Raw genomic sequence first — 27,207 nt, forward strand, 5'->3', positions numbered from 1 at the left:
CAGATTCTCAACCACTGCGCCACCAGGGAAGCCCCTGTATTCAGTACTTTAATTAATATGCCAGGCTCTGGAGCTTGCTGACATTGTGCCTGCCCTTAAAGACTGCTAGAAGAGACAAACATAAATAAAGTATAAAGTGAAGAATACTATTTTAGAGATTACATACAAAGGACTTGGGAGCATGACTGAGGGGGTGCTTGGAGAGAGGAAGTTTGAGTTGTCTGAGTTCTTTGTACAATTTTGTGTATTTAACCCCTTATCAGACACATCATTTACAAATATCTTCTCCAATTTGGTAGGCTGCCTTCTCATTTGTTGATGGTTTCCTTTGCTGTGCAAGAGCTTTTAAGTTTGAGTAGGTCTCATTTGTTTATTTTTGCTTTTGCTTCCCTTGCCTGAGGAGACATATCAAAAAATGTATTGCTAAGACCAATGTCAAAGAGGCATACTGGCTTAGATTTTCTTCTAGGAGTTTTACGATTTCAGGTTTTTGTATATGGTGTGAGAAGTAGTCCAGTTTGATTCTCTTGACACATATAAAAATAAGTAAACATGTAAGAAAGCGTGATTGTTATTTTTACAAATAAATGAACCTTATAATCTTTCTCAGACTAAAATTAATTTACTGCTTTTAATGTTTGCATTTCACATGAATGTTTCATTAGTGTGCTCTTCAAGCTAATGTTCACCTCAGCGATATCCACTGTAGCTAATTTTGGTTCTTCCATGTTATACAAGAACTAATATCATGTTTTTAAAAAACAAGTCATGAAGTTTATAGTGTTCTCATTAAATATTGCTCATCTTGATATTGAAATTAAATTATTCTTTAAAACAGTAATATTAAGGGCTTCCCTGGTGGCGCAGTGATTGAGAGTCCGCCTGCCGATGCAGGGTTCACGGGTTCGTGCCCCGGTTCGGGAAGATCCCACATGCCGCAGAGCAGCTGGGCCCGTGAGCCGTGGCCGCTGAGCCTGCGCATCCGGAGCCTGTGCTCCACAATGGGAGAGGCCACAACAGTGAGAGGCCCGCGTACCGCAAAAAAAAACAAAAACAAAAACAAAAAACCCCCAGTAATATTAAATTAAGGCTTTCACTTTTGGACTGAGTTTTTGAAATTAAAATTATAACAGCATACATGGTCACTCTTGGAAAACTTTATTTACCTTTAAGCTCACAGTGTCTAAATTTTCTTCAAATCCAATCTTTTCTGTACTTATCTAAAGCAGTTATTGTACTCTCACTGTCATACATTATTAGGTTCTCTACTAACACGATATGGCTTTATTCTAAGCAGTCACAATCTGAATAAGTGATTTCTTTCCAAAGTGACCTAATAAAGCTATCATTGATTAAGAGAGAAATGTATTTCTTCTCTTTCTCACACATTTTGAGCTTTCTGATTCTAAAAGTTTTCTGTTGCTTCCATCAGAATTTGGCAAGGGAGCTAAGTGAGGGAAGCATAAGATTTTGAAAAGAGTCACATGCTAGTCAAGTGCATAAAAGTCAGGCATAGTGGACCTCCCCACTCCAAGTCGCCTGGAATACTAGCTTGTGCTGTGCCTAAAAATTTTACCACACCTCTTCGACTTAATTAGCTGGCTCACTATAGTGGGCTGGAGGGGCTTGGCCACTTGCCTGCTGCTACTATTTTGTGTCGTCGGTGATTGGCATGCGTTATTTTGGCAGGCTCGAGGGAGTTCGGAATTTTATTTGAAGTTGGATTTCACTAATTATATAAATTTGGCCTGGTTACATTTGAGGAGGGATTCTTTCTAAACACTTAATTTTTGTATCTTAAAAGTAATAAATGCATATAGCAAAGAAGATTCAAACCACACCCCTAGTCCTACCTCCCATAGACAAGCACTGTTAATGGTTTCTTGTGTAAACTTCCAGAAATTTCCTGTGCATATCAAACCTTATCTATATGAAAATATATATCTAACCTATCCTTTAAAAAATAGCTGTTTAATACTGTTGTGTACCCTGCTTTTTTGACTTAATGTTTTGTAGGCATCTTTCTATGCCAGCACATAGCACTTCATTCTTTTTAACAACAACATTTAGGATGTTCTAATTTCTTTTTCTACAGCACTACAATGAAAATCCTTGTATGTAATGCATCTTTGTGTACTTCCTGTTGGCTAAATTCCTAGGGATAGAATTTTGGGATCAAAGCGTAATGTTAAATTATTCTCCAAATTTGTATGCCAATTTAAATAACAAGAATTTATGAAAAGTACCTATTCCCCAGAATTTGAAAGAGTATTAAAGGAGAAGGAAATTAGGCTTGAATAAAGCTCCCAGATGCATTACACATGTCTAAATTATGGTAGATACTCACATAAGTATTAGACCCTCTCATTTGACTTAACACGTATAATTTTTTCTTATAATAGACCCCAAATGAAAGAGAATTGATCACCTTGGCAAAAGAGATTAGGACAGTCCTAGAGGGGGAAATGCTGTTCTTCAGGAAGTGGTTTAAATTGGTTGCAAAAATCAAATGAAATACTTTATGTCCTAATGATTTTATATTTGTAAACTTTGAGAAACTATAAATATAAGCATTTACTTCACTTTAGGTTTTAGCAAAGAATTTTCCTTTCATCCCTTGCAAATTAGGCCTTTTCTTAAATCTCTAGGTCTCTTCCTCTACCTTCATAGCAAAATTATCCTCTGCAGACTTGGTCCAGATTCAAGGAATGTACCATCCAACACTCACAGTGCTGGCATGATCAGAATGGCTTTTTGTTTGACAACTGGATTTTTGGTGTTTTAAAAGTGATGAAATATCTCAAACAGGTGGAAAAAAAGGAGTAGCCTTGTGGATCATATGTTTTCTTGCCTGGTCATTTAGTTTTTCATATTTTGTTTTCCTGATGATTTTAATGAATGCCTATGTAATATATTCCACAGATTTCAATGGGACAGATGTTACAAGATTTTGGAAAATTTCTTGGAATGTTTCTTCTTGTTTTGTTTTCTTTCACAATTGGACTGACACAACTGTATGATAAAGACTATACTCCAAAAGAACAGAAGGACTGTGTAGGCATCTTCTGTGAACAGCAAAGCAATGATACCTTCCATTCGTGAGTGTCTTTTAAATTTTTAGTAAATGTATGTCTGTCTTTCTGTTGTGTTATGTGTGAATTCATACCTACAGAACTAGGACTTCAAATTTTCTTTAAGAAATGCATTTTGAATAAGAAATACTTATTTTTCATGAATCATTTATAGTCACCTTTACACATAGAATCTTAAATAATTAGTGGCCTGAGTTATTACATTGTCTCCTCAACTACAGTCTATCTTAACAGAGGAACTCTTGCATTTTGTGCACTCTTAGCATTTTGGGCAGGACAGTTCTTTGTGGGTCCTATATATGTATTGTGAGATGTTCCACGGCTCTGCCCTTCAAGTATTAATTGTCAGTGGCAATTCTCAGTCATTGTTACAACCAAAGCACTCTCAGATTTCAACATTTCTTAGGAGGTCATTAGGGTTGAGATTGTTAAAGCTTCAAGAACACTTTTTTTCTCTAATTTATTGTATTGGAAGGAATTGAACAACCAGTTGTGAGGCAGACAAAATACCTCCCCACATTCTTAGATAAAATAACGGAGAAGAGGTGTAGAATTACACGTTTGTTGTATTCCTATTATGTACCAACTATTCTTTAGTTTATTTAAGGAATAAGATTAAATGAGTAATAAATATTCATCTAACACCTTCAGTATGCCAGACCCTGTTCTAAGTGCTAAGTAAATGAAGTATCAGTGAACAACACTACCCTCATGGAGTTTATTATTCTGTTGAGGTGATACAGGCAATAAAAATAAAATATATAGCATATTGCACAGTACTGATATAGTATATATCAGTGTTACACAGGCCCTTGCCTGTAGCCCAAATAAAGCTTGGGCCAGGGAGGATTTTTGTGTGAGAGGGTGTAGCTTTAGTTAGGTAGGAGGTTAAGGAAGGCCTCACAAAAGATGACATCCAAGTAAAGATATAAAGCTGGTGAAGGATCAAGCCATGAAAAGGTATCTGGAGGAGGAGCGTTGGCAGATAGGGGAATGGCAAATGCAAATGCCTTGAGATGGGAGTGTGGTTGGTATGTTCAAGAAAAAGCCAGGAGATCAGCGTGGATTGTATGTAGTGAATCAGAGCGAGAGCTGTAGTAGATTAGGTCAGGAAGGTAATGGGGAATAAAGCGGATCAAGATGGTGGAGTAAGAAGACTTGGAGCTCACCTCCCCCCACAAGCACATCAAAAATACATCTACATGTGGAATAATTCTCACTGAAAGCTAGCTGGAAAGAGGCAGAAGGACTCCTGTACAACAAAGGCTTTAAGAAAGGTATACATGTGATCGGGTAGGATGAGAAGAAAGTGATTGGTCAGGACCTGTGCCCCGGGAAGGGATTCAAAGGAAAAGGGAGATTACACAGGTGGATACTCGCCCTGGGGAGTTAGTGGGTCAAGCCACAGACTGGGTGTTCCAGTCTGGTTTCTACGCATGGAAGACAAGCCCCCTTAACTGGCTGGAGAAACCCTGGGAGAGATAGAAAGGCTGGAACAGCCTGGATGCCACTAATGAGGGGTGCAGGTGCTGGCTTGCCCCCTGCTAGGGCAGAGAGAGGTCTGCCCTAGTGGCTGTCAGGTTTCCTGTGACCACCTTGCTGCTCTCCCCAGCCCAAACTGAGAGAATACCCCAGCTCCACTCATTCCACATCACAGGATGGCACTGGATCTAGGGCATCCAGGACTTGGGAGAAGACTCGTCCTTGTGACATAGAGGCAACCAGTCCTGGAGTGTAGCCCAGGTGGTGTGGCAGCTGCCATTGTTGGAGCTTACTCCAGTGGCACCCCAGAAGCAGCCCAGAGTTTTGACAGCAGCACAGCTGCTGGGTTTCCTGTGGCCACCTTGCTATGTGCCCAAGCCCAGACTGAGTGGATGCTCTGGCCCCACTCACTTCACACCATAGCACAGCGCTAGATCTGGGGTGGCCAATACCAGGGAAAAGACATGACCATGGGCTGCATCTGAGTGGAGCCATGGACACCTACACAGGTAGTGCATTAGACCTCTATAAGTGCATGAACCCCACTTGCTTCAGCACCCCCCTCCTTTGGGGCAAAGATGCTGGTGTGGGGAGAAGGAAAAACACACTTGAAAAGGAACAGAGCCAGCTCTAGCCTGACCCTCAGGGCTTTTACTCCAGCAGCTTGGGAGCAGATCCCACAGGGCAGTGATGGCCAGTGAGCAAAGAGAACATCGCACCTCACACCCTGCGTGGGCTCTAGCTCTTCCATCTCTAGCCACACCTCCTACCAAGGTCATCGCTGCCAGCATACCCTGAGGAAACACTGGTGTCCACATCAAATCCAGCCATCCCACCAAAGGCATTGGGTACACACATAAGAACACCCCTTCAAGACCACAATAGGTAACTGTTTCACCTAAATTCATAGAGGCAAAGAAAGTTAAGTAAAATGAAAAGGCAGAGGAACTACTCTCAATCGAAAAAGTAAGAGAAAAACCTTGAAAAAATAAATAATGAAACAGAAATAAACAATTTACCAGATAAAGAATTCACGTCATTGGTAATAAAAATGCTAACTAAATTAGTTTAGATCAAGAGAATTGATCTAAACAAAGATCATTTTAACAAGGAACTAGAAAATATAAAAAAGACCCAAACAAAAATAGGCAATTCAATATCTGAAATAAAAAACACTCTGAATAACAGCCTAAGTGACACAGAAGAACACATAAGTGATCTGGAAGATAGAATAATGGAAATCACCCAATCAGAACAGCAGAAAGAAAGACAAATGAAAATAAACAAAAAAACAAAAGGAGTCCACTAGATCTCTAGGATAACATTAAACATACCAACATTCACATAATAGGGGTTCCAGAAGGAGAAGAGAGAGAGAGAAGGGGATCAAAAATGTATTTTAAGGGCTTCCCTGGTGGCGCAGTGGTTGAGAGTCCGCCTGCCGATGCAGGGGACACGGGTTCGTGCCCCGGTCTGGGAAGATCCCACATGCCGCGGAGCGGCTGGGCCCGTGAGCCATGGCCGCTGAGCCTGCGCGTCCGGAGCCTGTCCTCCGCAACGGGAGAGGCCACAACAGTGAGAGGCCCGCGTAACGCATAAAAAAAAAAAAAAAAAAAAAAAAAAAAAAAAAAAATGTATTTTAAGAAATTATGGCTGAAACTTTCCCAAATCTGAAGAAGGAAACAGATATCCAGGTACAGGAAGCACAGAGGGTCCAAAACAAGATGAAACCAAACAGACCCACATCAAGACATATCATAAACAACATGGCAAAAGTTAAAGATAAAGAGAGAATTCTAAAGGCATGAAGAGAAAATCAGTCATATGCAAGGGAATCCCCATAAGACTATCAGCTGATTTTCTCTGCAGAAACTCTGTGGGCCAAAAGGGAGAGGCTTGATATATTCAAAGTGCTGAGAGGAAAAAACCTACAACCTAGGATACTCTACCCAGCAAGATTATCATTTAGAATAGAAGGAGAAATAAAGAACTTATCAGACAATCAAAAACTAAAAGAATTCATCAATAGTAAACCTAAAAAATGTTGAAGGGTCTTATCTAAATGGAAAAGGAGCAAGAATCTATAGGAAAGGGAAAATCCCACTAGGAAAGGCAGTTACATAGTAAGGATTGAAGATTACTTTAAAAAGCCAGTACATAGATGAAAAGAAAAAAACATACACACAAAAGCAACTATAAATGCAGTAAACAGTTGAGAGATAAACATGAAGATGTAAAATATGACATTAGAAACACAATGTGGGTGAGGGGGGTAAAAATGTAGATCTTTTAAAATGTGTTTGAACTTAAATGACTATCAGTTTAAAACAAGTAGATATAATTATGGGACAGCATATATGAGCCCTATAGTAAACACAAATCAAAAACCTATGATAGGGCTTCCCTGGTGGCGCAGTGGTTGAGAGTCTGCCTGCCGATGCAGGGGACACGGGTTCGTGCCCTGGTCTGGGAAGATCCCATGTGCCACGGAGCGGCTAGGCCCCTGAGCCATGGCCACTGAGCCTGTGCGTCCGGAGCCTGTGCTCCACAATGGGAGAGGCCACAACAGTGAGAGGCCTGCGTACTGAAAAAAAAAAAAAAAACCTATGATAGATATGCAAAAACCAAAAAGAAAGGAACTCAAGCATACTACTAAAGGAAATCATCAAACCACAACTAGAGAAACAAAAAGAAGAAATGAACAGAAGAGAACTACAAAAACAACTGGAAAACAAGGAATAAAATGGTAATAACTGCATACCTATCAATAACTACGTTAAATGTCAATGGACTAAATGCTCCAATCAAAAGACATAGGGTGGCTGATTCCATGAAAACACAAGACCCTTCAATATGCTGCCTGCAAGAGACTCACTTCAGGGCTAAAGAAACAAAGAAAAAGTGAGGGATAGAAAAAGATACTTCATGCAGATGAAAATGACAAAGAAGCAGGGATAGCAGTACTCATATCAGACAAAATAGACTTTAAAACAAAGTCTGTAACAAAAGACAAAGATGAGCACTGTATAATGATAAAGGGATACACAAAAGAGGATGTTACACTCATTAACATATATGCACCCAATACAGGAGCACCTAAATATATAAAGCAAATACTAACAGACATAAAGGGAGAAATTGATAGTAATACAATAGTAGTAGGGGACTTTAACCTCTCAGTGACATCAATGGATAGATCATCCAAACAAAATCAGTAAGAAAACAGTGTTCCTAAATGACACCATAGACCAGTTGAACTTAATTGGTATTTACAGGACATTCCATCCCAGAACAGCAGAACACACATTCTTTTCACGTGTATATGGAATGTTCTCCAGGATGGATCACGTACTAGGCCACAAAACAAGCCTTAATAAATTTAAGAGAATAGAAATTATATGAAGCATTTTTTTCTGACTGCAGTGATATGAAACTAGAAATCAGCTATAGAAAGGAAAATGGGAAAAGAACAAACACGTGGAGACTAAATAACATGCTACTAAAAAACCAATGGGTCAATGATAAAATCAAAGAGGAAATCAGAAAATAGCTCGAGACAAATGAAAATGGAAACACAACTTTCCAAAATTTGAGGGATGCAGCAGAAGCAGTTCTAAGAGGGAAGTTTATAGCAATACTGGCCTTCCTCAAGAAATAAGAAAAATTTCAAACAAATATCTTAACCTACCACCTAAAAGAATTAGAAAAAGAGCAAACAAAGCCCCAAGTCAGCAGAAGGAAGGAAGGAAGGAAATAATAAAGATCAGAGTGGAAATAAAATAGAGATAAAAAACAGAAAAGATCAATGAAACCAAGAACTGGTTTTTTGAAAAGATTAACAAAATTGATAAACCTTTAGCCAGGCTTACCAAGAAGAAAAAGCCAGCCTTTACCCAAATAAACAAAATAAGAAATGAAAGTGGAGAAATAACAAACCAACACCACAGAGATACAAAAAAATCATAAGAGAATACTATGAACAGTTATATGCCAACAAATTGGACAACCAAAAAGAAATGAACAAATTTCTAGAAACATACGGCCTGCCAAGACTGAATCAAGAAGAAGCAGTCAATTTGAACATACTGATCACTAGAAGTGAAATTGGATTTGTAAAAAAAAAAAACCCAGCAAACAAAAGTCCAAAATGGGATGGCTTCACAGGGGAATTCTACCAAACATATAAAGAATTAATACCTATCCTTCTCAAAGTATTCCAAAGAATTAAAGAGGATGGAACACTCCCAAATTCATTCTATGAGGCCACCATTACCCTGATACCAAACCCAGACAAAGACAGTACAAAGCAAATTACAGGCTAATATTTTTGGTAAATATAGATGCAAAAATCCTCAATAAAATATTTGCAAACTGAATCTAAAAATGTGTAAAAAGGATCATACACTATGATCGAGTCGGATTTACTCCATGGTCACAAGGATGGTTCAATATATGCAAATCAATCAATGTGATACACAACATTAACAAAAGGTAGGATAAAAATCACATGGTCATCTCAATAGTTGCAGAAAAAGTGTTTGACAAAATTCAACATCCATTCATGATAAAAACTCATCAAAGCGGGAATAGAGGGAACATATCTCAATGTGATAAAGGCCATTTGACAAACCCACAGTCAACATCACACTCAATGATGAAAAGCTGAAAGCTTTCCCATTAAATTCAGGAACAAGACAAGGATGGCCACTCTCACCTCTTCTATTTAACAAAGTATTGGAAGTCCTAGCCACAGTGATCAAACAAGAAAAAGAAATAAGACATATCCAAATTGGAAGGGAAGGTGTAAAACTCACTATTTGCAGATGACATATTTTATATAGAAAATCCTAACGTCTCCACCCAAAGAACTATTAGAACTAATAAGGGAATTCAACAAGGTTGCAGGATACAAGGTTAACATACAGAAATCTGTGCATGTTAATTAGTTTCTATACACTAATAATGAAATATCAGAAAGAGAAAGTAAAAAACCAAAATCAATCCCATTTAAAATCACACCTAGCCATAAACTTAACCAAGGAGGTGAAAGACAGTACTCTGAAAATTATGAAACATTGATGTAGGAAATTGAAGATGATACAAATGGAAAGTTACCTCATGTTCTTGGATTGGAAGAATTAACATTGTTAAAATGGCCAAACTACCCAAAGCAATCTACAGATTTAATGCAGTCCCTATCAAAATACCCATAACATCTTTCACAGAGCTAGAACAAATAATCCTAATATTCATATGGAGCCAGAAAAGACCCTGAATTGCCAAAGCAATCTTGAGAAAAATGAACAAAGCTGGAGGTGTAAGCCTCCCAGACTTCAGACTATACTACAAAGCTACAGAAATCAAAACAGCATGATACTGGCACAAAAACAGATCAGTGGGACAGAATAGAGAGCCCAGAAATAAACCCATGCACCTTTGGTCAATTAATCAATGACAAACAAGGCAAGAATATACAGTGGATAAAAGACACTCTCTTCAACAAGTGGTGCTAGAAACACTGGACAGCTACACATAAAACAATGAGATTAGAATATTCCCTCAGACCATATACACAAATAAACTCAAAGTGGTTAAAAGACCTAAATGTAAGACACGACACAGTAAAACTCCTAGAAGAGAACATAGAACACTCTTTGACATACATCATAACAATATTTTTTTGTATCAGTCTCCTAAGGCAAAAGAAATAAAAGCAAAAATAAGCAAATGGACCTAACTAAAGTTAAAAGCTTTTGCACAACAAAGGAAACCATTGACAAAATGGAAAGACAACCTACAAAATGGGAGAAAATATTTACAAATCATGTGACTGACAGAGGGTTAATATCCAAAATATGTAAACAGCTGATACAACTCGATATTGAAAAACAAATAACACAATCAGAAAATAGGCAGAAGACCTGAATAGACATATTTCCAAAGAAGACATACAGATGACTAACAGGCACATGAAAAGGTGCCTAACATCACTAATTATTAGAGAAATGCAAATCAAAGCAAAAATGAGATATCATCTCACACCAGTCAGGATGGCCATCATCAAAAACTCTACAAATTACAAATGTCGGAGAAGATGTGGAGAAAAGAGAAACCTCATACACTGTTGGTGGGAATGTAAATTGGTGCAGCCACTGTGGAAAACAGTATGGAGGTTCCTTAAAAAACTAAAAATAGAACTACTGTATGATCCAGCAATTCCACTCCTTGTTATATAGCCAGAAAAAAATGAAAGCACTAATTTGAAAAGATACGTGCACCCCAATGTTCATAGCAGGACTATTTACAGTAGCCAAGATATGGAAGCAACCCAAGGGCCCGTCGACAGATGAATGAATGAAGAAGGTGGTATATATATATTCCATCTTCTTAATCCATATAAATACACACACAATTTAATATTCAACCATAAAAAAGAATGAAATTTTGCCATTTGCAACAATGTGCATGGATGTAGATAATATTATACTTAGTGAAATAAGTCAGACAGAGAAAGACAAATACTGTATAATGTTACTTCTGTGTGGAATCTAAACAATAATACAAATGAATGTATATGCAGAAGAGAAACAGACTCACAGATATAGAAAAACAAACTTGTGGTTACCAAAGGGGAGAGGGAAGCAGAGATGGACAAATTATGGGTATGAGATTAACAGATACAAACCACTATGTATAAAATAGATAAGCAACAAGGATATATTGTATAGCACAGGGAATTATAGCCATTATCCTGTAATAATTTATAATGGGGTATGATCTGCAAAAATACTGAATCACTATGCTGTACAACTAAAACTAACATAATATTGTAAATCAACTATACTTCAATTGAAAGAAAGAAATAAAGGAAGGGAAAAAAAGAAAGAAAGGTAATGGGATCATGTAGGACCTTGTTGGCCCTTGTATGCACTTTGGGCTGTTGAGATTGAGAGCCATTTGAAGTTTTTGAGCGAAGAAGTGGCAAAATCTAACTAAGTATTACAGGATCGTAGGCTGCTCTGTTGAGAAAAGACAGAGAAGTAGTAAGAGATTAAACAGGAATAATTTATCTTCCTTTTGAGTTTGTTTCTTTGTTTAAAGTAAGACATATCTGTGATGTTGGGTCCAACCTCAGTTATTGTATAAAATATTACTCCTGGGCTATCTATGTATTCTTTAGGTAATGTTGATATAAATGAATTCTTTATTTTTGCTAATTAACTTAAAATTCCTTTTAAACAGAAATGTAATTGTCTTTACAGGTTCATCGGCACTTGCTTTGCTTTGTTCTGGTATATTTTCTCCTTAGCACATGTGGCAATATTTGTCACAAGATTTAGCTACGGAGAAGAATTACAGTCCTTCATCGGAGCTGTTATTGTTGGGACATACAATGTTGTGGTTGTGATTGTGCTTACTAAGCTACTGGTGGCAATGCTTCATAAAAGTTTTCAGTTGATAGCAGTAAGTGTTCATTCTTTTAAAAATTTTATATTCTCTTCAGACCATACCAAATGTATGTAGTAGATAAGGCAAAGATTTAAAAGAATTAAGAATGTATCATTTAAAAATTAAATATAGATTTTTTTTTAATGTAAGTAATGTATATTAACTGCAAGTCTTGAACCAAATTTTTACCTACAAGGTGTGGAAACATTTGAACAATCTTAAACAATCTCTTCATACCAGGTCTACTGTGTGTGTGTGCGTGTGTGCATGCCTATTCATATCCTGTGTTGGTTTTTCACTTGCCTCTTATAGAATCATGAAGACAAAGAATGGAAGTTTGCTCGAGCAAAGTTGTGGCTTAGCTACTTTGATGACAAATGTACATTACCCCCACCTTTCAACATCATTCCTTCGCCAAAGACTATCTGCTATATGATTAGTAGCCTCAGTAAATGGATTTGCTCTCATACATCGAAAGGCAAGGTTAAACGGCAGAACAGCTTAAAGGTAAGAAGTTAGATGGTTGAACTGCAACATGATAATTTTAATAATTACTAATCTCAGATGTTCCTAAAGCATAAATATGCTGTGTTTTTTGTACAGGGCATTCTCTGTACTAATTTGTTGTGGTTATAAAGCAATTAGCAAAACAGCTTAAAAAAAACAAGGGCTAAGACTTCTTTTTTTCACTCCGGTATCCCTAATGCATAGCATAGTATCTAACATAAAGTAAGGATTCAATAAATATTTATTGAAAATGAGAGAGAGAGCTGTGATTTTTTTCATGAATTCTCATCTCACAGTTTTAAAACAAGGAAAATATTCAGAATACCTAGGCTGTCAGCATAAGAGTGACTCTTAGAGTCAATGCATATTTTTCTGGTTCTTCTTGAAAGTTGTTCAATACATTAATAATTCAATACATGTTGCTATAAGCCAGGAATTGGCAAACTTTTTCTGTAAATGACCGGATAATAAATATTTTAGACTTTGTGGGCTGTGAAAAAATTGTAGGTTTTATGTGGGTAGTAATATAACAAGAGAGAAAACAAATTTCCACAAAATTTTTATTGATGAAATTAAACATATAAGAATAATTGAGTAACACTTTTTTTTTTTTTTTTTTTTAACACTTTTTTTTATAATACAGCTCTATTAATGAATAGAATTCCATTTTGGGGGGAAATAACATTTTGTTTATTTGGAGTTCAAAATTAGTAGTCCCCATCATCAAATTGATTACAAAATGTTCATCTGTAAAAGCCATTCTTAGATCATAGGCCATCAGAAACAGGAAGTGGGTCATATTTGGCCTGTGGGTCATAGTTTGCTAATCCCTACTATAAACTAAAGATCTTAAATCAAGGCAAGTGTACAGGTAAATGAATAAAACAAATATGCATGGCATGTTTCAAATGTGTTGAACATTATTTTGTAACATGTAGTGGCAAAAATATAGTCTAATAAAGCATTACAAGATATGTGTTTGTATCTGTAAATTTAAAAAAAAATCCACCTCATTTAAATATTTTTATGCACATTGTTAGTATCATAGTTTTTGTTTTGAAGGAATGGAGAAATTTGAAGCAAAAGAGAGATGAAAACTACCAAAAAGTGATGTGCTGTTTAGTGCATCGTTACTTGACTTCCATGAGACAAAAGATGCAAAGTACAGATCAGGCAACTGTGGAAAATCTAAATGAACTGCGCCAAGATCTGTCAAAATTCCGAAATGAAATAAGGGATTTACTTGGCTTTCGGACTTCTAAATATGCTATGTTTTATCCAAGAAATTAGCGATTTTCTAAATCACGTAGAGTATAATTTTCAATAATAAATCTGAAAGACTGCATTTGTATAACTTGCAATTAAATTAGTAAGATATATATTGAAATAAAGAATTATGTAAAAGCCATTCTTTAAAATATTTATAGCATAAATATATGTTATGTAAAATATGTATATACGATTAGTTTTTTTAAAACCCTCTGTTCGTGGCTTTTTGCAGTAATGAAACAGATTAAGTAGATAGATTTTGTTAGCATGCTGCTTAGTTTTCTTATTTAAACGGTGCTTAAATTTTTTTTCCCTTTCTGCTTAAGAAGGACAGCATTAGAATTGTAGTGACTATTGCCAGAAGGTTTTGTAAAAATGAAGATCAGCAAATGTGGACTGATCTCCTTCCATAGGGTACACTTGAGATATAGAAGTCTTGTTTTTTAAAATCTTTGTTTTAGGAGTTTACATATATAGTTCAGTATTTATTGTTTAGGAGTATAGGTTTATCTAAAACAGTAGTCTATTTTTTCTTTTTTCTTTTGTTATAATCTTAAACAACAAAGATAAAGCCCTAATGAATGTTTGAATCTATTTGTGTCTATAAATTTAAATTCACCTCAATGTTTGTTACTGTAATATATTTACTTTTACATGGTTGTAATCACTTTATATTTTTCATTTTGCTTTTTTCACTTAATAGTATTTTATATATACATTTCCATGTATTGATAGAGTCCACGTATTTAAATTTTTATAGAATTATATAGTTTTTGAAAAATATAGTTAGTAGACTTTTCATTTTGTAGCTATAGAGTATTTGATTATGTTTATAAGTTTGCACAGCTACTTCTCTAAGGTTAGGGATTTATTGGCTTTTAATTTTTTATTATCATAAAAGTGATATAATTTTTTTTCAAGCTGGAGTGAATGTTCCTAGTTATAAAGCTAACCCAAAATAAGGATTTAGAAGGTATTTCTTTGTCATGTATGGTCACAGCCTGTTTGTTTGTGTAAACATTGGAAGACCCTTTAATGCAAGGATTTGTTTTACTTTTGGACTAAGGTTCTTGATCTTATATCCAAAAGTATTTTCCACAGGATTTAACATAGTTCTAGAAACGGGACTTCATGCTTATTTGTGGCTCATTCTTGATGCTTAGGGTGAAAAGCATTGACTTTTTAAATTGGAGAATAAAGTATATATTTAAATTTTTTTCCTGTGCTCATGTAAGGGATATAGTTAACATTTTTGTCATAGGCTATTCCTTATTTATTCATGCAACATTTCCAGTTAAGAGGTTATTATGTATATAATTACCTTCTTAACTGAATGTCAGATGGTCTTAAGGCCACAGGGTGCAGGTAGCCCTTGGTCTATAAGTACCACCGATCCAGGGATCAATGTTGAAATATGTTAGTGTTGTGTTTCATCTTGCTTTTTACTTTTTATTTTTTAATTTCCAAATTGTAAGTGTTCCCTTTTATGGGCAAATTCTTATAAAAATGTTTATTGTAAAGTTATATATTTTGTCTATGATGGGATTAAGCACTTCCCAATTGGGATTTTACATCAGGGTTTTTAGTCATTCTAAAAAATATCTAATTATTAAATCAAAATATTTATAGAGTGCCTACTGTATGCATGAGTTACTTACGAAGTATATTTTGAATGACAGCATATTGTAAGAAAAAAGGTAAATAAAACTTGACATTAGATTATAAATTGACAGAGTTTGTTCATTGTTTTATTGTATACTTTTAATTGAGATATAATTCACATATCATAAAATTTAAAGTATACAGTTCACTGTTGTTGTTTTTTTCAATTATGGCAACAAAGGTCTAAAATGCAAAACATCAGCATCAGACCCCTTTGTACCTCTTCCTGCCTCTGGTGGCAATGATAGTTGACTCTTTTAGCTATTTCTTTTTATATTTGTAAATACCATATTTTGAAATAATATGACTATACAAAGACCTGTATGTGAGTGTTTTTAGCAGCTTTATTCATGATCCCAAATTGAAAACAGCCAAATGCCCGTGAACTGGTGAATGGGTAAGTAAATCCTATATCCATACAATGGAAATCTACTCAGTGATAAAAAGGAATCGTATCAGTCAGAGTTCAGTCAGAGAAGCAGAACTACTAGGATATTGGCAGGCACATATGTTTGTGTGTACAGTGATTTGTTTACAGGGACTTGACATTACACAATTGTTGGAGTTGGTTAAGCAATCTCTGAGGCTGTTGTTTTTGCATCTAATACTGGAGCTTAAAGTTCACCAGGTTGGCTGTTGGAAGAGGAAAATAGGTGTCGGGGGAAGAAATGGGGATAAGCTGGAACCCATGAGGACGGTCTGAGACCCTTGTCACTTGTCACTGTCTCCAACCTTGATGGTGTGGGAATCCTGTGGGAGAAGTTACCCTTTGCCACATTGCTAAACACACTTGGTCCAGAATTAGAGAAACTGAAGGACAAGCCAAGGAAAGGTGGAATGATTAGAGTCCTGGCTGCTGACCTTCACCAGCAGGTTGAGCCAGCAGATAAGTTTCAACATGTGTAAACTATGAAAGTGCCTGCAAAAACGCCAAATGGCTGCTGCTCCATTTCTCCCCACCAAATTTCACACTGAAATGTGTCTTGTGCCCACCCTACCTAGAAGCATACATGGGAGAGAATTCTGGGAAACATAATTCAGCCTATCCAAGTTGACACAGGAACAAACTAGTGAAATATATGCAGTAACACAGATGAATCTTAAAAGTACTATGCCAAGTTAGGACACTCATCACAAAAGGCTACATACTGTGTGATTCCATTAATATGACATCCTAGAAAAGACAAAACTATAGAAACCAAAATCAGATCATTGGTTACCAGGATCTGGTGGGAAGAGAAGATTGATTGCACAACTCATCAAACTATACATTTAAAGGGTGAATTTTAATGTATGGAAATTATGCTTCAGTAAACCTGACAAAACTACATAATGGTACAACATACTAAAATAAAGAACTAAGAAGAAAGCTAGAGTAGCAATTCTCATATCAGACAAAATAGACTTTAAAATAAAGACTATTAAAAAAGACAAAGAAGGACACTTCATAATGATCAAGGGATCGATCCAAGAAGAAGATATAACAATTGTAAACATTTATGCACCCAACATAGGAGAACCTCAACACTTAAGGCAAATGCTAACAGCCATAAAGGGGAAATCGACAGTAATGCAATCATAGTAGGGGACTTTAACACCTCACTTTCACCAATGGACAGATCATCCAAAATGAAAATAAATAAGGAAACACAAGCTTTAAATAACACATTAAACAAGATGGACTTAATTGATATTTATAGGACATTCTATACAAAAATAACAATACACTTTCTTCTCAAGTGTTCACGGAACATTCTCCAGGATAGGTCATATCTTGGGTTACACAACAAGTCTTGGTAAATTTAAGAAAATTGAAATCGTATCAAGTATCTTTTCTGACCACAATGCTGTGAGACTAGATTTCAATTACAGGAAAAAAAAACTGTAAGAAATACAAACACATGGAGGCTAAACAATACGCTACTAAATAACCAAGTGATCACTGAAGAAATCAAAGAGGAAATCAAAAAATACCTAGAAACAAATGACAATGAAAACACAATGACCCAAAACCTACGGGATGCAGCAAAAGCAGTTCTAAGAGGGAAGTTTATAGCAATACAATCCTACCTCAAGAAACATCTCAAATAAACAACCTAATCTTACACATAAAGCAATTAGAAGAACAGAAAAACCCCAAAGTTAGCAGAAGGAAAGAAATCATAAAGATCAGATCAGAAATAAATGAAAAAGAAATGAAGGAAATGATAGCTAAGATCAATAAAACTAAAAGCTGGTTCTTTGAGAAGATAAACAAAACTGATAAACCACTAGCCAGACTCATCAAGAAAAGAAGGGAGAAGACCCAAATCAACAGAATTAGAAATGAAAAAGAAGTAACAACTGACACTGCAGAAATGCAAAGGATCATGAGAGATTACTACAAGCAACTCTATGCCAATAAAACGGACAACCTGGAAGAAATGGACAAATTCTTGGAAAAGCACAACTTCCGAGACTGAACCAGGAACAAACAGAAAATATAAACAGACCAATCACAAGCACTGAAATTGAAACTGTGATAAAAAGCTTCCAACAAACAAAAGCCCAGGACCAGATGGCTTCACAGGCGAATTCTATCCAACATTTAGAGAAGAGCTAACACCTATCCTTCTCAAACTCTTCCAAAATATAGCAGAGGGAGGAACACTCCCAAACTCATTCTACGAGGCCACCGTCACCCTGATACCAAAACCAGAAAAAGATGTCACACAAAAAGAAAACTACAGGCCAATATCACTGATGAACATAGATGCAAAAATCCTCAACAAAATACTAGCAAATAGAATCCAACAGCACATTAAAAGGATCATACACCATGATCAAGTGGGATTTATTCCAGGAATGCAAGGATTCTTTAATATATGCAAATCAATCAATGTGATACACCATATTAACCAACTGAAGGATAAAAACCATACGGTCGTCTCAATAGATGCAGAGAAAGCTGTCGTCAAAGTTCAACACCCATTTATGATAAAACCCCTCCAGAAAGCAGGCATAGAGGGAACTCACCTCAACATAATAAAGACCATAGCTGACAAACCCACAGCCAACATCATTCTCAATGGTGAAAAACCGAAACCATTTCCTCTAAAATCAAGAACAAGACAAGGTTGCCCACTCTCACCACTATTATTCGACATAGTTTTGGAAGTTTTAGCCACAGCAGTCAGAGAGGAAAAAGAAATAAAAGGAATCCAAATCAGAGAAGAAGAAGTAAAACTATCACTGTTTGCAGGAGACATGATACTATACATAGAGAATCCTAAAGATGCTACCAGAAAACTACTAGAGCTAATCAATGAATTAGGTAAAGTAGCAGGATACAAAATTAATACACAGAAATCTCTTGCATTCTTATACACTAATGATGAAAAATCTGAAAGAGATATTAAGGAAGCACTCCCATTTACTATTGCAACAAAAAGAATAAAATACCTAGGAATAAACCTACTTTAGCAGACAAAAGACCTGTATGCAGAAAACTATAAGACACTGATGAAAGAAATTAAAGATGATACAAACAGACGGGAAGATAATACCATGTTCTTGGATTGGAAGAATCAACATTGTGAAAATGACCATACTACCCAAAGCAATCTACAGATTCAATGCAATCCCTATCAAACTACCAATGGCATTTTTCACAGAACTAGAACAAAAAATTTCACAATTTGTATAGAAACACAAAAGACACAGCCAAAGCAATCTACAGATTCAATGCAATCCCTATCAAACTGCCAATGGCATTTTTCACAGAACTAGAACAAAAAATTTCACAATTTGTATGGAAACACAAAAGACCCTGAATAGCCAAAGCAATCTTGAGAATGAAAAACGGAGCTGGAGGAATCAGGCTCTGTGACTTCAGACTATACTACAAAGCTATAGTAATCAAGACAGTATGGTACTGGCACAAAAACAGAAATATAGATCAATGGAACAGGATAGAAAGCCCAGAGATAAACCCACGCACATGTGGTCACCTTATCTTTGATAAAGGAGGCAAGAATATACAATGGAGAAAAGACAGCCTCTTCAATAAGTGGTGCTGGGAAAACTGGACTGCTACATGTAAAAGAATGAAATTAGAACACTTCCTGACACCAGACACAAAAATAAACTCAAAATGGATTAAAGACCTAAATGTAAGGCCAGACACTCTGAAACTCTTAGAGGAAAACAAAGGAAGAACAGTCTTTGACATAAATCACAGCAAGATCTGTTTTGATCCACCTCCTAGAGTAATGGAACTAAAAACAAAAATAAACAAATGGGACCTAATGAAACTTAAAAGCTTTTGCACAGCAAAGGAAACCATAAACAAGATGAAAAAACAACCCTCAGAATGGGAGAAAACATTTGCAAATGAATCAACGGACAATGGATTAATCTCCATAATTTACAAGCAGCTCATGAGGCTAAATATCAGAAAAAAACAACCCAATCTAAAAGTCGGCAGAAGACCTAAATAGACATTTCTCCAAAGAAGATATACAGACTGCCAACAAACACATGAAAGAATGCTCAACATCACTAATCATTAGAGAAATGCAAAGCAAAACTACAATGAGCTATCACCTCACACCAGTCAGAATGGCCATCATCAAAAAATCTAGAAACAATAAATGCTGGAGAGGGTGTGGAGAAAAGGGAACCCTCTTGCATTGTTGGTGGGAATGTAAACTGATACAGCCACTATGGAGAACAGTATGGAGCTTCCTTTAAAAACTAAAACTAGAACTACCATATGACCCAGCAATCCCACAATGTTCATTGCAGCTCTATTTACAAAAGCCAGGACATGGAAGCAACCTAAGTGTCCATCGACAGATGAATGGGTAAAGAAGATGTGGCACATGTATACAGTGGACTATTACTCAGCCATAAAAAGAAATGAAATTGAGTTATTTGTGGTGGATGGACCTAGAGTCTGTCATACAGAGTGAAGTAAGTCAGAAAGAGAAAAACAAATGCCATATGCTAACATATATATATATATATATATATATATATATATATATATATAGGATTGAAAGAAAAAAAAAGGTTCTGATGAACCTAGGGGCAGGACAGGAATAAAGATGGAGACATAGAGAATGGACTTGAGGACACAGGGAGGGGGAAGGGTAAGCTGGGGGAAGTGAGAGAGTAGCATTGACATATATACACTACCAAATGTAAAATAGATAGCTACTGAGAAGCAGCTGCATCGCATGGGGAGATCAGCTCTGTGCTTTGTGACCACCTAGAGGGGTGGGATAGGGAGGGTGGGAGGGAGACACAAGAGGGAGGGGATATGGGGTTATATGTATATGTATAGCTTATTCACTTTGTTATGCAGTAGAAAGTAACACACCAATGTAAAGCAATTATACTGCAATAAAGAAGTTTAAAAAAAAGATGTGGTATATATATACCACGTGTGTGTATATATACATATATCTGTATATATATATATACATATATAAAAATATATTGGAATATTACTCAGCCATAAAAAAGAATGAAATACCACCATTTGCAGCATCATGGATGGACCTAGAGAATGTTATTCTTAATGAAATAAGTCAGAGAAAGACAAACACTATATGGTATCACTTATATGTGGAATTTAGAAAAAAATATCTATATACAAAACTCGTAGACATAGAAAACAAACTTATGGTTGCCAAAGGGGAGATGGATGAGGGAGGGACAAATTAGGAATATGGGATTAACAGATAAAGACTACTATGCATAAAATAAGCAACAAGGATTTACTGTATAGCACAGGGAATTATATTCAATATCTCTTAATAATCTGTAATGGAATATAATTAAAAAATACTGAATCACTATGTTGTACACCTGAGGCTAACACAATATTGTAAATCAACAATACCTCAATGAAAAGAAGGAAAGAAAGAAAGAACGAAGAAAATAACAGTTGAATTTTATGATTTATTAACACTCCAGAAGAAAACAGTGCTTGAATATGCAAGTCAGTAGCCCATTAGTAACATAACACAGTCACGTGAAATATGGTAGTAAATGCCAGGGTGAAGAATTTTGTATTTTTCAAAATTTATGTTAGCAATTCTAGATTCTTTGCTATTTCATATAAATTTTGGAATCTGCCCGTCAATTTCTACCAAAAAAACCTTGTGGTGATTTTGATTGGAATTGCATTGATATTGAAATTTTTCTTTTCCTCGGAAAATACATTTATAAAATAACAAATAGGCCAAGGTTATAGACTGTAGAGAATCTAATTATTCAAAATTACACTAAGAAAATATTAATAGTACGAAGGGCAATGGCTGCTGTGGATTTCACATTTGTAAGTAAATTTGTTAGCTTTCTGGCATCACTGCCCTGTGGGTAAATATGTTGTGTTTCTTGAAGAGATATTTAGAATTGCCAGTGGCAGTGTTTCTCTTCATTTGGTCATTTCACACTACTTTTTTCTTTTCCTACTCCCCCTGCCTCCAGTTTGAAATACGTGCTTCAAATATAGAACTCAAAAGTAGGAAAAAATTTATGTGTTAGTTACATGGTTTAAAATAACCATCTTTAAGAGACATGGTTTCTGATGTAAATTAAATTACAGTAGTACAAGAGGCAAAGCAGCATAGTTGGGTAGGAGGTAAATATATGTTTCAAAAAAGAACTGTTTCAGCCAGATAATGACAGGTTTCTTCATTCTGCTACCAGCAATCTAGACGTTTCTCTCTGTCTGTCTCCATTAGTAAGACTATTTGGTCAATCCCTTCAGTTTTAGATAAAATTATTCTAAGATAGTAAAACTATCAGGTGCCATTTGAAAAGGGTTTTGAGGAAGAAAATGTACTAGCCACCTCATTAACTCATTCAGAAATTAAATTAATTTAGGAGATGATTCAACTCCATATTTTAAAACTCATTTCCCCCATTTTATATTTCAGTAGAAATAGCAAGCACATTGCTTATTTTAACACAGAGGGTTTTTTCTTTTTTTTTTAAGGTACAAAACTAGACAAAGCATAGGAAGGGGCAGTTCTTTTATTCTCTGTATCCTCAGCTTAAGTATGTTGTTGATATTAAATGACACAAATTTGTTAAATGAAAATTTAGCCATTATCTATTTGTGTAAATATCCTGGAAATGATATCCAGTCAGATACCCTTCTAACAATTGCAATCTCTAAGTCTTATTCCATCAAATTGGATTGGAAGAAAACTTACATCACCTACTTCAGCTTTCTTATTTCATAGGAAAGAAAACTGACATATTAAGTAATTTGTCCAGGTTGTACAATGACTGACTTGGGATCTTGAGCTCCATTTATTATTTGTGTTGGGAAAGATAGATCCAAACACTTTGGTTTTTTGAATGAATTTCTCACTATAGTTTCATCTTGGTCAGAGAATAGAACTTAAGATGTCCAGTCCCTATTTTCTAAATGACTAGTTTATTAAAGACTTTAAGTTTATGACCAAGGTCAGAAGCAGAGACCAGTGAGATGAGCAAGAGACAGAGGGAAAGGATGCACAGTGGGGTATTAAACATAAATTAAAAATCAAGAGTCAGTCTTAGAAAATAAACAAGCCAGGCCATGGAGGGACCAAGGGTTTAGAATGGAGAAAGTGGTTAATTTTATTTCTGTGCTACTTTATATTTCGATCAGTTTGGTTATTCAAGAATCTGGAAACAGTTGAAGACCTATACAGGATCTCAGAAAGAATCCAATTGAACTTTATCATTTTATAGATAAGGAAACTAAGGTTCCCCAATGCTGCACTGTGAAGGAGAATCCAAGTCTTTCTCCTCATCATCCAGGAGGCTCTTCATTGTATTATGTTACTATTAATATAAATTTCTTGTTCGTGAGATAAATTAATCAGCTATATATTAAAATTTTTTTTTCATCTTTATTGGAGTATAATTGCTTTACAATGGTGTGTTAGTTTCTGCTTTATAACAAAGTGAATCAGTTATACATATACATATGTTCCCATATCTCTTCCCTCTTACGTCTCCCTCCCTCCCACCCTCTCTATCCCACCCCTCTAGGTGGTCACAAAGCACCGAGCTGATCTCCCTGTGCTATGCGGCTGCTTCCCACTAGCTATCAATTTTACTTTTGTTAGTGTATATATGTCCATGCCACTCTCTCACTTTGTCACAGCTTACACTTCCCCCGCCCCAAATCCTCAAGTCCATTCTCTAGTAGGTCTGTGTTTTTATTCCTGTCTCACCCCTAGGTTCTTCATGATATTTTTTTCCTTAAACTCCATATATATGTGTTAGCATACGGTATTTGTCTTTCTCTTTCTGACTTACTTCACTCTGTATGACAGACTCTAGGTCCATCCACCTCATTACAAATAGCTGAATTTCGTTGCTTTTTATGGCTGAGTAATATTCCATTGTGTATATGTGCCACATCTTCTTTATCCATTCATTCGATGATGGACACTTAGGTTGTTTCCATGTCCTGGCTATTGTAAATGGAGCTGCAATGAACATTTTGGTACATGATCTTTTTTGCGGTACGCAGGCCTCTCACTGTTGTGGCCTCTCCCACTGCAGAGTACAGGCTCCGGACGTGCAGGTTCAGTGGCTATGGCCCACGGGCCCAGCCGCTCTGCGGCACGTGGGATCCTCCCGGACTGGGGCACGAATCCGCATCTCCTGCATCAGCAGGCGGACTCTCAACCACTGCGCCACCAGGGAAGCCCCATGACTCTTTTTGAATTATGGTTTTCTCAGGATATATACCCAGTATTGGGATTGCTGGGTCATATGGTAGTTCTATTTGTAGTTTTTTAAGGAACCTCCATACTGTTCTCCGTAGTGGCTGTACCAATTCACATTCTCACCAGCAGTGCAAGAGTGTTCCATTTTCTCCACACCCTCTCCAGCATTCATTGTTTCTAGATTTTTTGATGATGGCCATCTGACTGGTGTTAGATGATATCTCATTGTAGTTTTAATTTGAATTTCTCTAATGATTAATGATGTTGAGCATTCTTTCATATGTTTGTTGGCAGTCTGTATATCTTCTTTGGAGAAATGTCTATTTAGGTCTTCTGCCCATTTTTGGATTGGGTTTTTTTTTGTTATTGAGCTGCATTTAAATTTTGTAGATTAATCCTTTGTCAGTTGCTTCATTTCCAAATATTTTCTCCCATTCTGAGGGCTGTCTTTTGGTCTTGTTTATGATTTCTTTTGCTGTGCAAAAGCTTTGAAGTTTCATTAGGTCCCTTTTGTTTATTTTTGTTTTTATTTGCATGCATTTCTCTAGGAGGTGGGTCAAAAATGATCTTGCTGTGATTTATGTCATAGAGTGTTCTGCCTATGTTTTCCTCTAAGAGTTTGATAGTTTCTGGCCTTACATTTAGGTCTTTAATCCATTTTGAGCTTATTTTTGTGTATCGTGTTAGGGAGTGATCTAATTTCATACTTTTACATGTACCTGTCCAGTTTTCCAACCACCACTTATTGAAGAGGCTGTCCTTTCTGCACTGTACATTCCTGCCTCCTTTATCAAAGATAAGGTGACCATATGTGCGTGGGTTTATTTCTGGGCTTTCTATCCTGTTCCATTGATCTATATTTCTGTTTTTGTGCCAGTACCATACTGTCTTGATTACTGTAGCTTTGTAGTATAGTCTGAAGTCACAGAGCCTGATTCCTCCAGCTCCGTTTTTCATTCACAAGATTGCTTTGGCTATTCAGGGTCTTTTGTGTTTCCATACAAATTGTGAAATTTTTTGTTCTAGTTCTGTGAAAAATGCCATTGGTAGTTTGATAGGGATTGCATTGAATCTGTAGATTGCTTTGGGTAGTAGAGTCATTTTCACAGTGTTGATTCTTCCAATCCAAGAACATGGTATATCTCTCCATCTATTTGTATCATTAATTTAATTTCTTTCATCAGTGTCTTATAATTTTCTGCATACAGGTCTTCTGTCTCCTTAGGTAGGTTTATTCCTAGATACTTTATTCTTTTTGTTGCAATGGTAAATGGGAGTGTTTTCTTGATTTCACTTTCAGATTTTTCATCATTAGTGTATAAGAATGCAAGAGATTTCTGTGCATTAATTTTGTATCCTGCTACTTTACCAAATGCATTGATTAGCTCTAGTAGTTTTCTGGTAGCATCTTTAGGATTCTCTATGTATAGTATCATGTCATCTGCGAACAGTGACAGCTTTACTTCTTCTTTTCCGATTTGGATTCCTTTTATTTCCTTTTCTTCTCTGATTGCTATGGCTAAAACTTCCAAAACTATGTTGAATAAGCATGGTGAGAGTGGGCAATCTTGTCTTGTTCCTGATCTTAGTGGAAATGCTTTCAGTTTTTCACCATTGAGGACGATGTTGGCTGTGGGTTTGTCATATATGGCCTTTATTATGTTGAGGAAAGTTTCCTCTATGCCTACTTTCTGGAGGGTTTTTATCATATATGGGTGTTGAATTTTGACGAAAGCTTTCTCTACATCTATTGAGATGCCCATAGAGTTTTTATCCTTCAGTTAGTTAATATGGTGTATCACATTGATTGATTTGCATATATTAAAGAATCCTTGCATCCCTGGGATAAATCCCACTTGATCATGGTGTATGATCATTTTAATGTGCTGTTGGATTCTGTTTGCTAGTATTCTGTTGAGGATTTTTGCATCTATGTTCATCAGTGATGTTTGTAGTTTTCTTTCTTTGTGACTTCTTTGTCTGGTTTTGGTATCAGAGTGATGGTGGCCTCGTAGAATGAGTTTGGGAGTGTTCCTCCCTCTGCTATATTTTGGAAGAGTTTGAGAAGGATAGGTGTTAGCTCTTATCTAAATGTTTGAAGGAATTTGCCTGTGAAGCCATCTAGTCCTGGGCTTTTGTTTGTTGGGAGATTTTTAATCACAGTTTCAATTTCAGTGCTTGTGATTGGTCTGTTCATATTTTCTATTTCTTCCTGATTCAGTCTTGGCAGGTTGTGCATTTCTAAGAATTTGTCCATTTCTTCCAGGTTGTCGATTTTATTCTTATAGAGTTGCTTGTAGTAATCTCTCATGATCCTTTGTATTTCTGCAGTGTCAGTTGTTACTTCTCCTTTTTCATTTCTAATTCTATTGATTTGAGTCTTCTCCTTTTTTTTCTTGATGAATCTGGCTAATGCTTTATCAATTTTGTTTATCTTCTTACAGAACCAGCTTTTAGTTTTATTGATCTTAGCTATTGTTTCCTTCATTTCTTTTTCATTTATTTCTGATCTGATCTTTATGATTTCTTTCCTTCTGCTAACTTTGGGGTTTCTTTGTTCTTCTTTCTCTAATTGCTTTAGGTGCAAGTTTAGGTTGTTAATTCGAGATGTTTCCTGTTTCTTAGGGTAGGATTGTATTGCTATAAACTTCCCTCTTAGAACTACTTTTGTGGCATTCCATAGGTTTGGGGTCATCGTGTCTCCACTGTCATTTATTTCTAGGTATTTTTTGATTTCCTCTGATTTCTTCAGTGATCACTTCATTATTAAGTAGTGTATTGTTTAGCCTCCATGTGTTTCTATTTTTTTACAGATCTTTTCCTGTTATTGATATCTAGTCTCATAGCATTGTGGTTGGAAAAGATACTTGATACAATTTCAATTTTCTTAAATTTACCAAGGCTTGATTTGTGACCCAAGATATGATCTATCCTGGAGAATGTTCCATGAGCACTAGAGAAAAATGTGTATTCTGTTGTTTTTGGATGGAATGTCCTATAAATATCAATTAAGTCCATCTTGT

General features: G+C 36.0%; 1 protein-coding gene across 7 annotated transcripts in view; it reads left to right on the forward strand.

Moving 5' to 3' along the window:
• The window catches only part of TRPC1 (transient receptor potential cation channel subfamily C member 1), a 63,112-nt gene extending 49,267 nt beyond the window's left edge, over window positions 1-13,845 (forward strand). For 6 of the 7 annotated variants that reach the window (XM_065876808.1, XM_065876810.1, XM_065876812.1 and 3 more), the window contains 4 exons: window positions 2,923-3,098; window positions 11,837-12,038; window positions 12,336-12,530; window positions 13,593-13,820. In XM_065876808.1, the coding sequence (XP_065732880.1) occupies window positions 2,923-3,098; window positions 11,837-12,038; window positions 12,336-12,530; window positions 13,593-13,820 (801 nt within the window). Of the gene's footprint in view, window positions 1-2,922; window positions 3,099-11,836; window positions 12,039-12,335; window positions 12,531-13,592 lie in introns of all 7 variants that reach the window. The other variant, XM_065876811.1, reaches the window with a different exon arrangement.
• The last annotated feature ends 13,362 nt before the right edge of the window (window positions 13,846-27,207 follow it).

This window comes from Phocoena phocoena, chromosome 4 (genome assembly GCF_963924675.1).
Source record: "Phocoena phocoena chromosome 4, mPhoPho1.1, whole genome shotgun sequence".
NCBI lineage: Eukaryota > Metazoa > Chordata > Mammalia > Artiodactyla > Phocoenidae > Phocoena > Phocoena phocoena.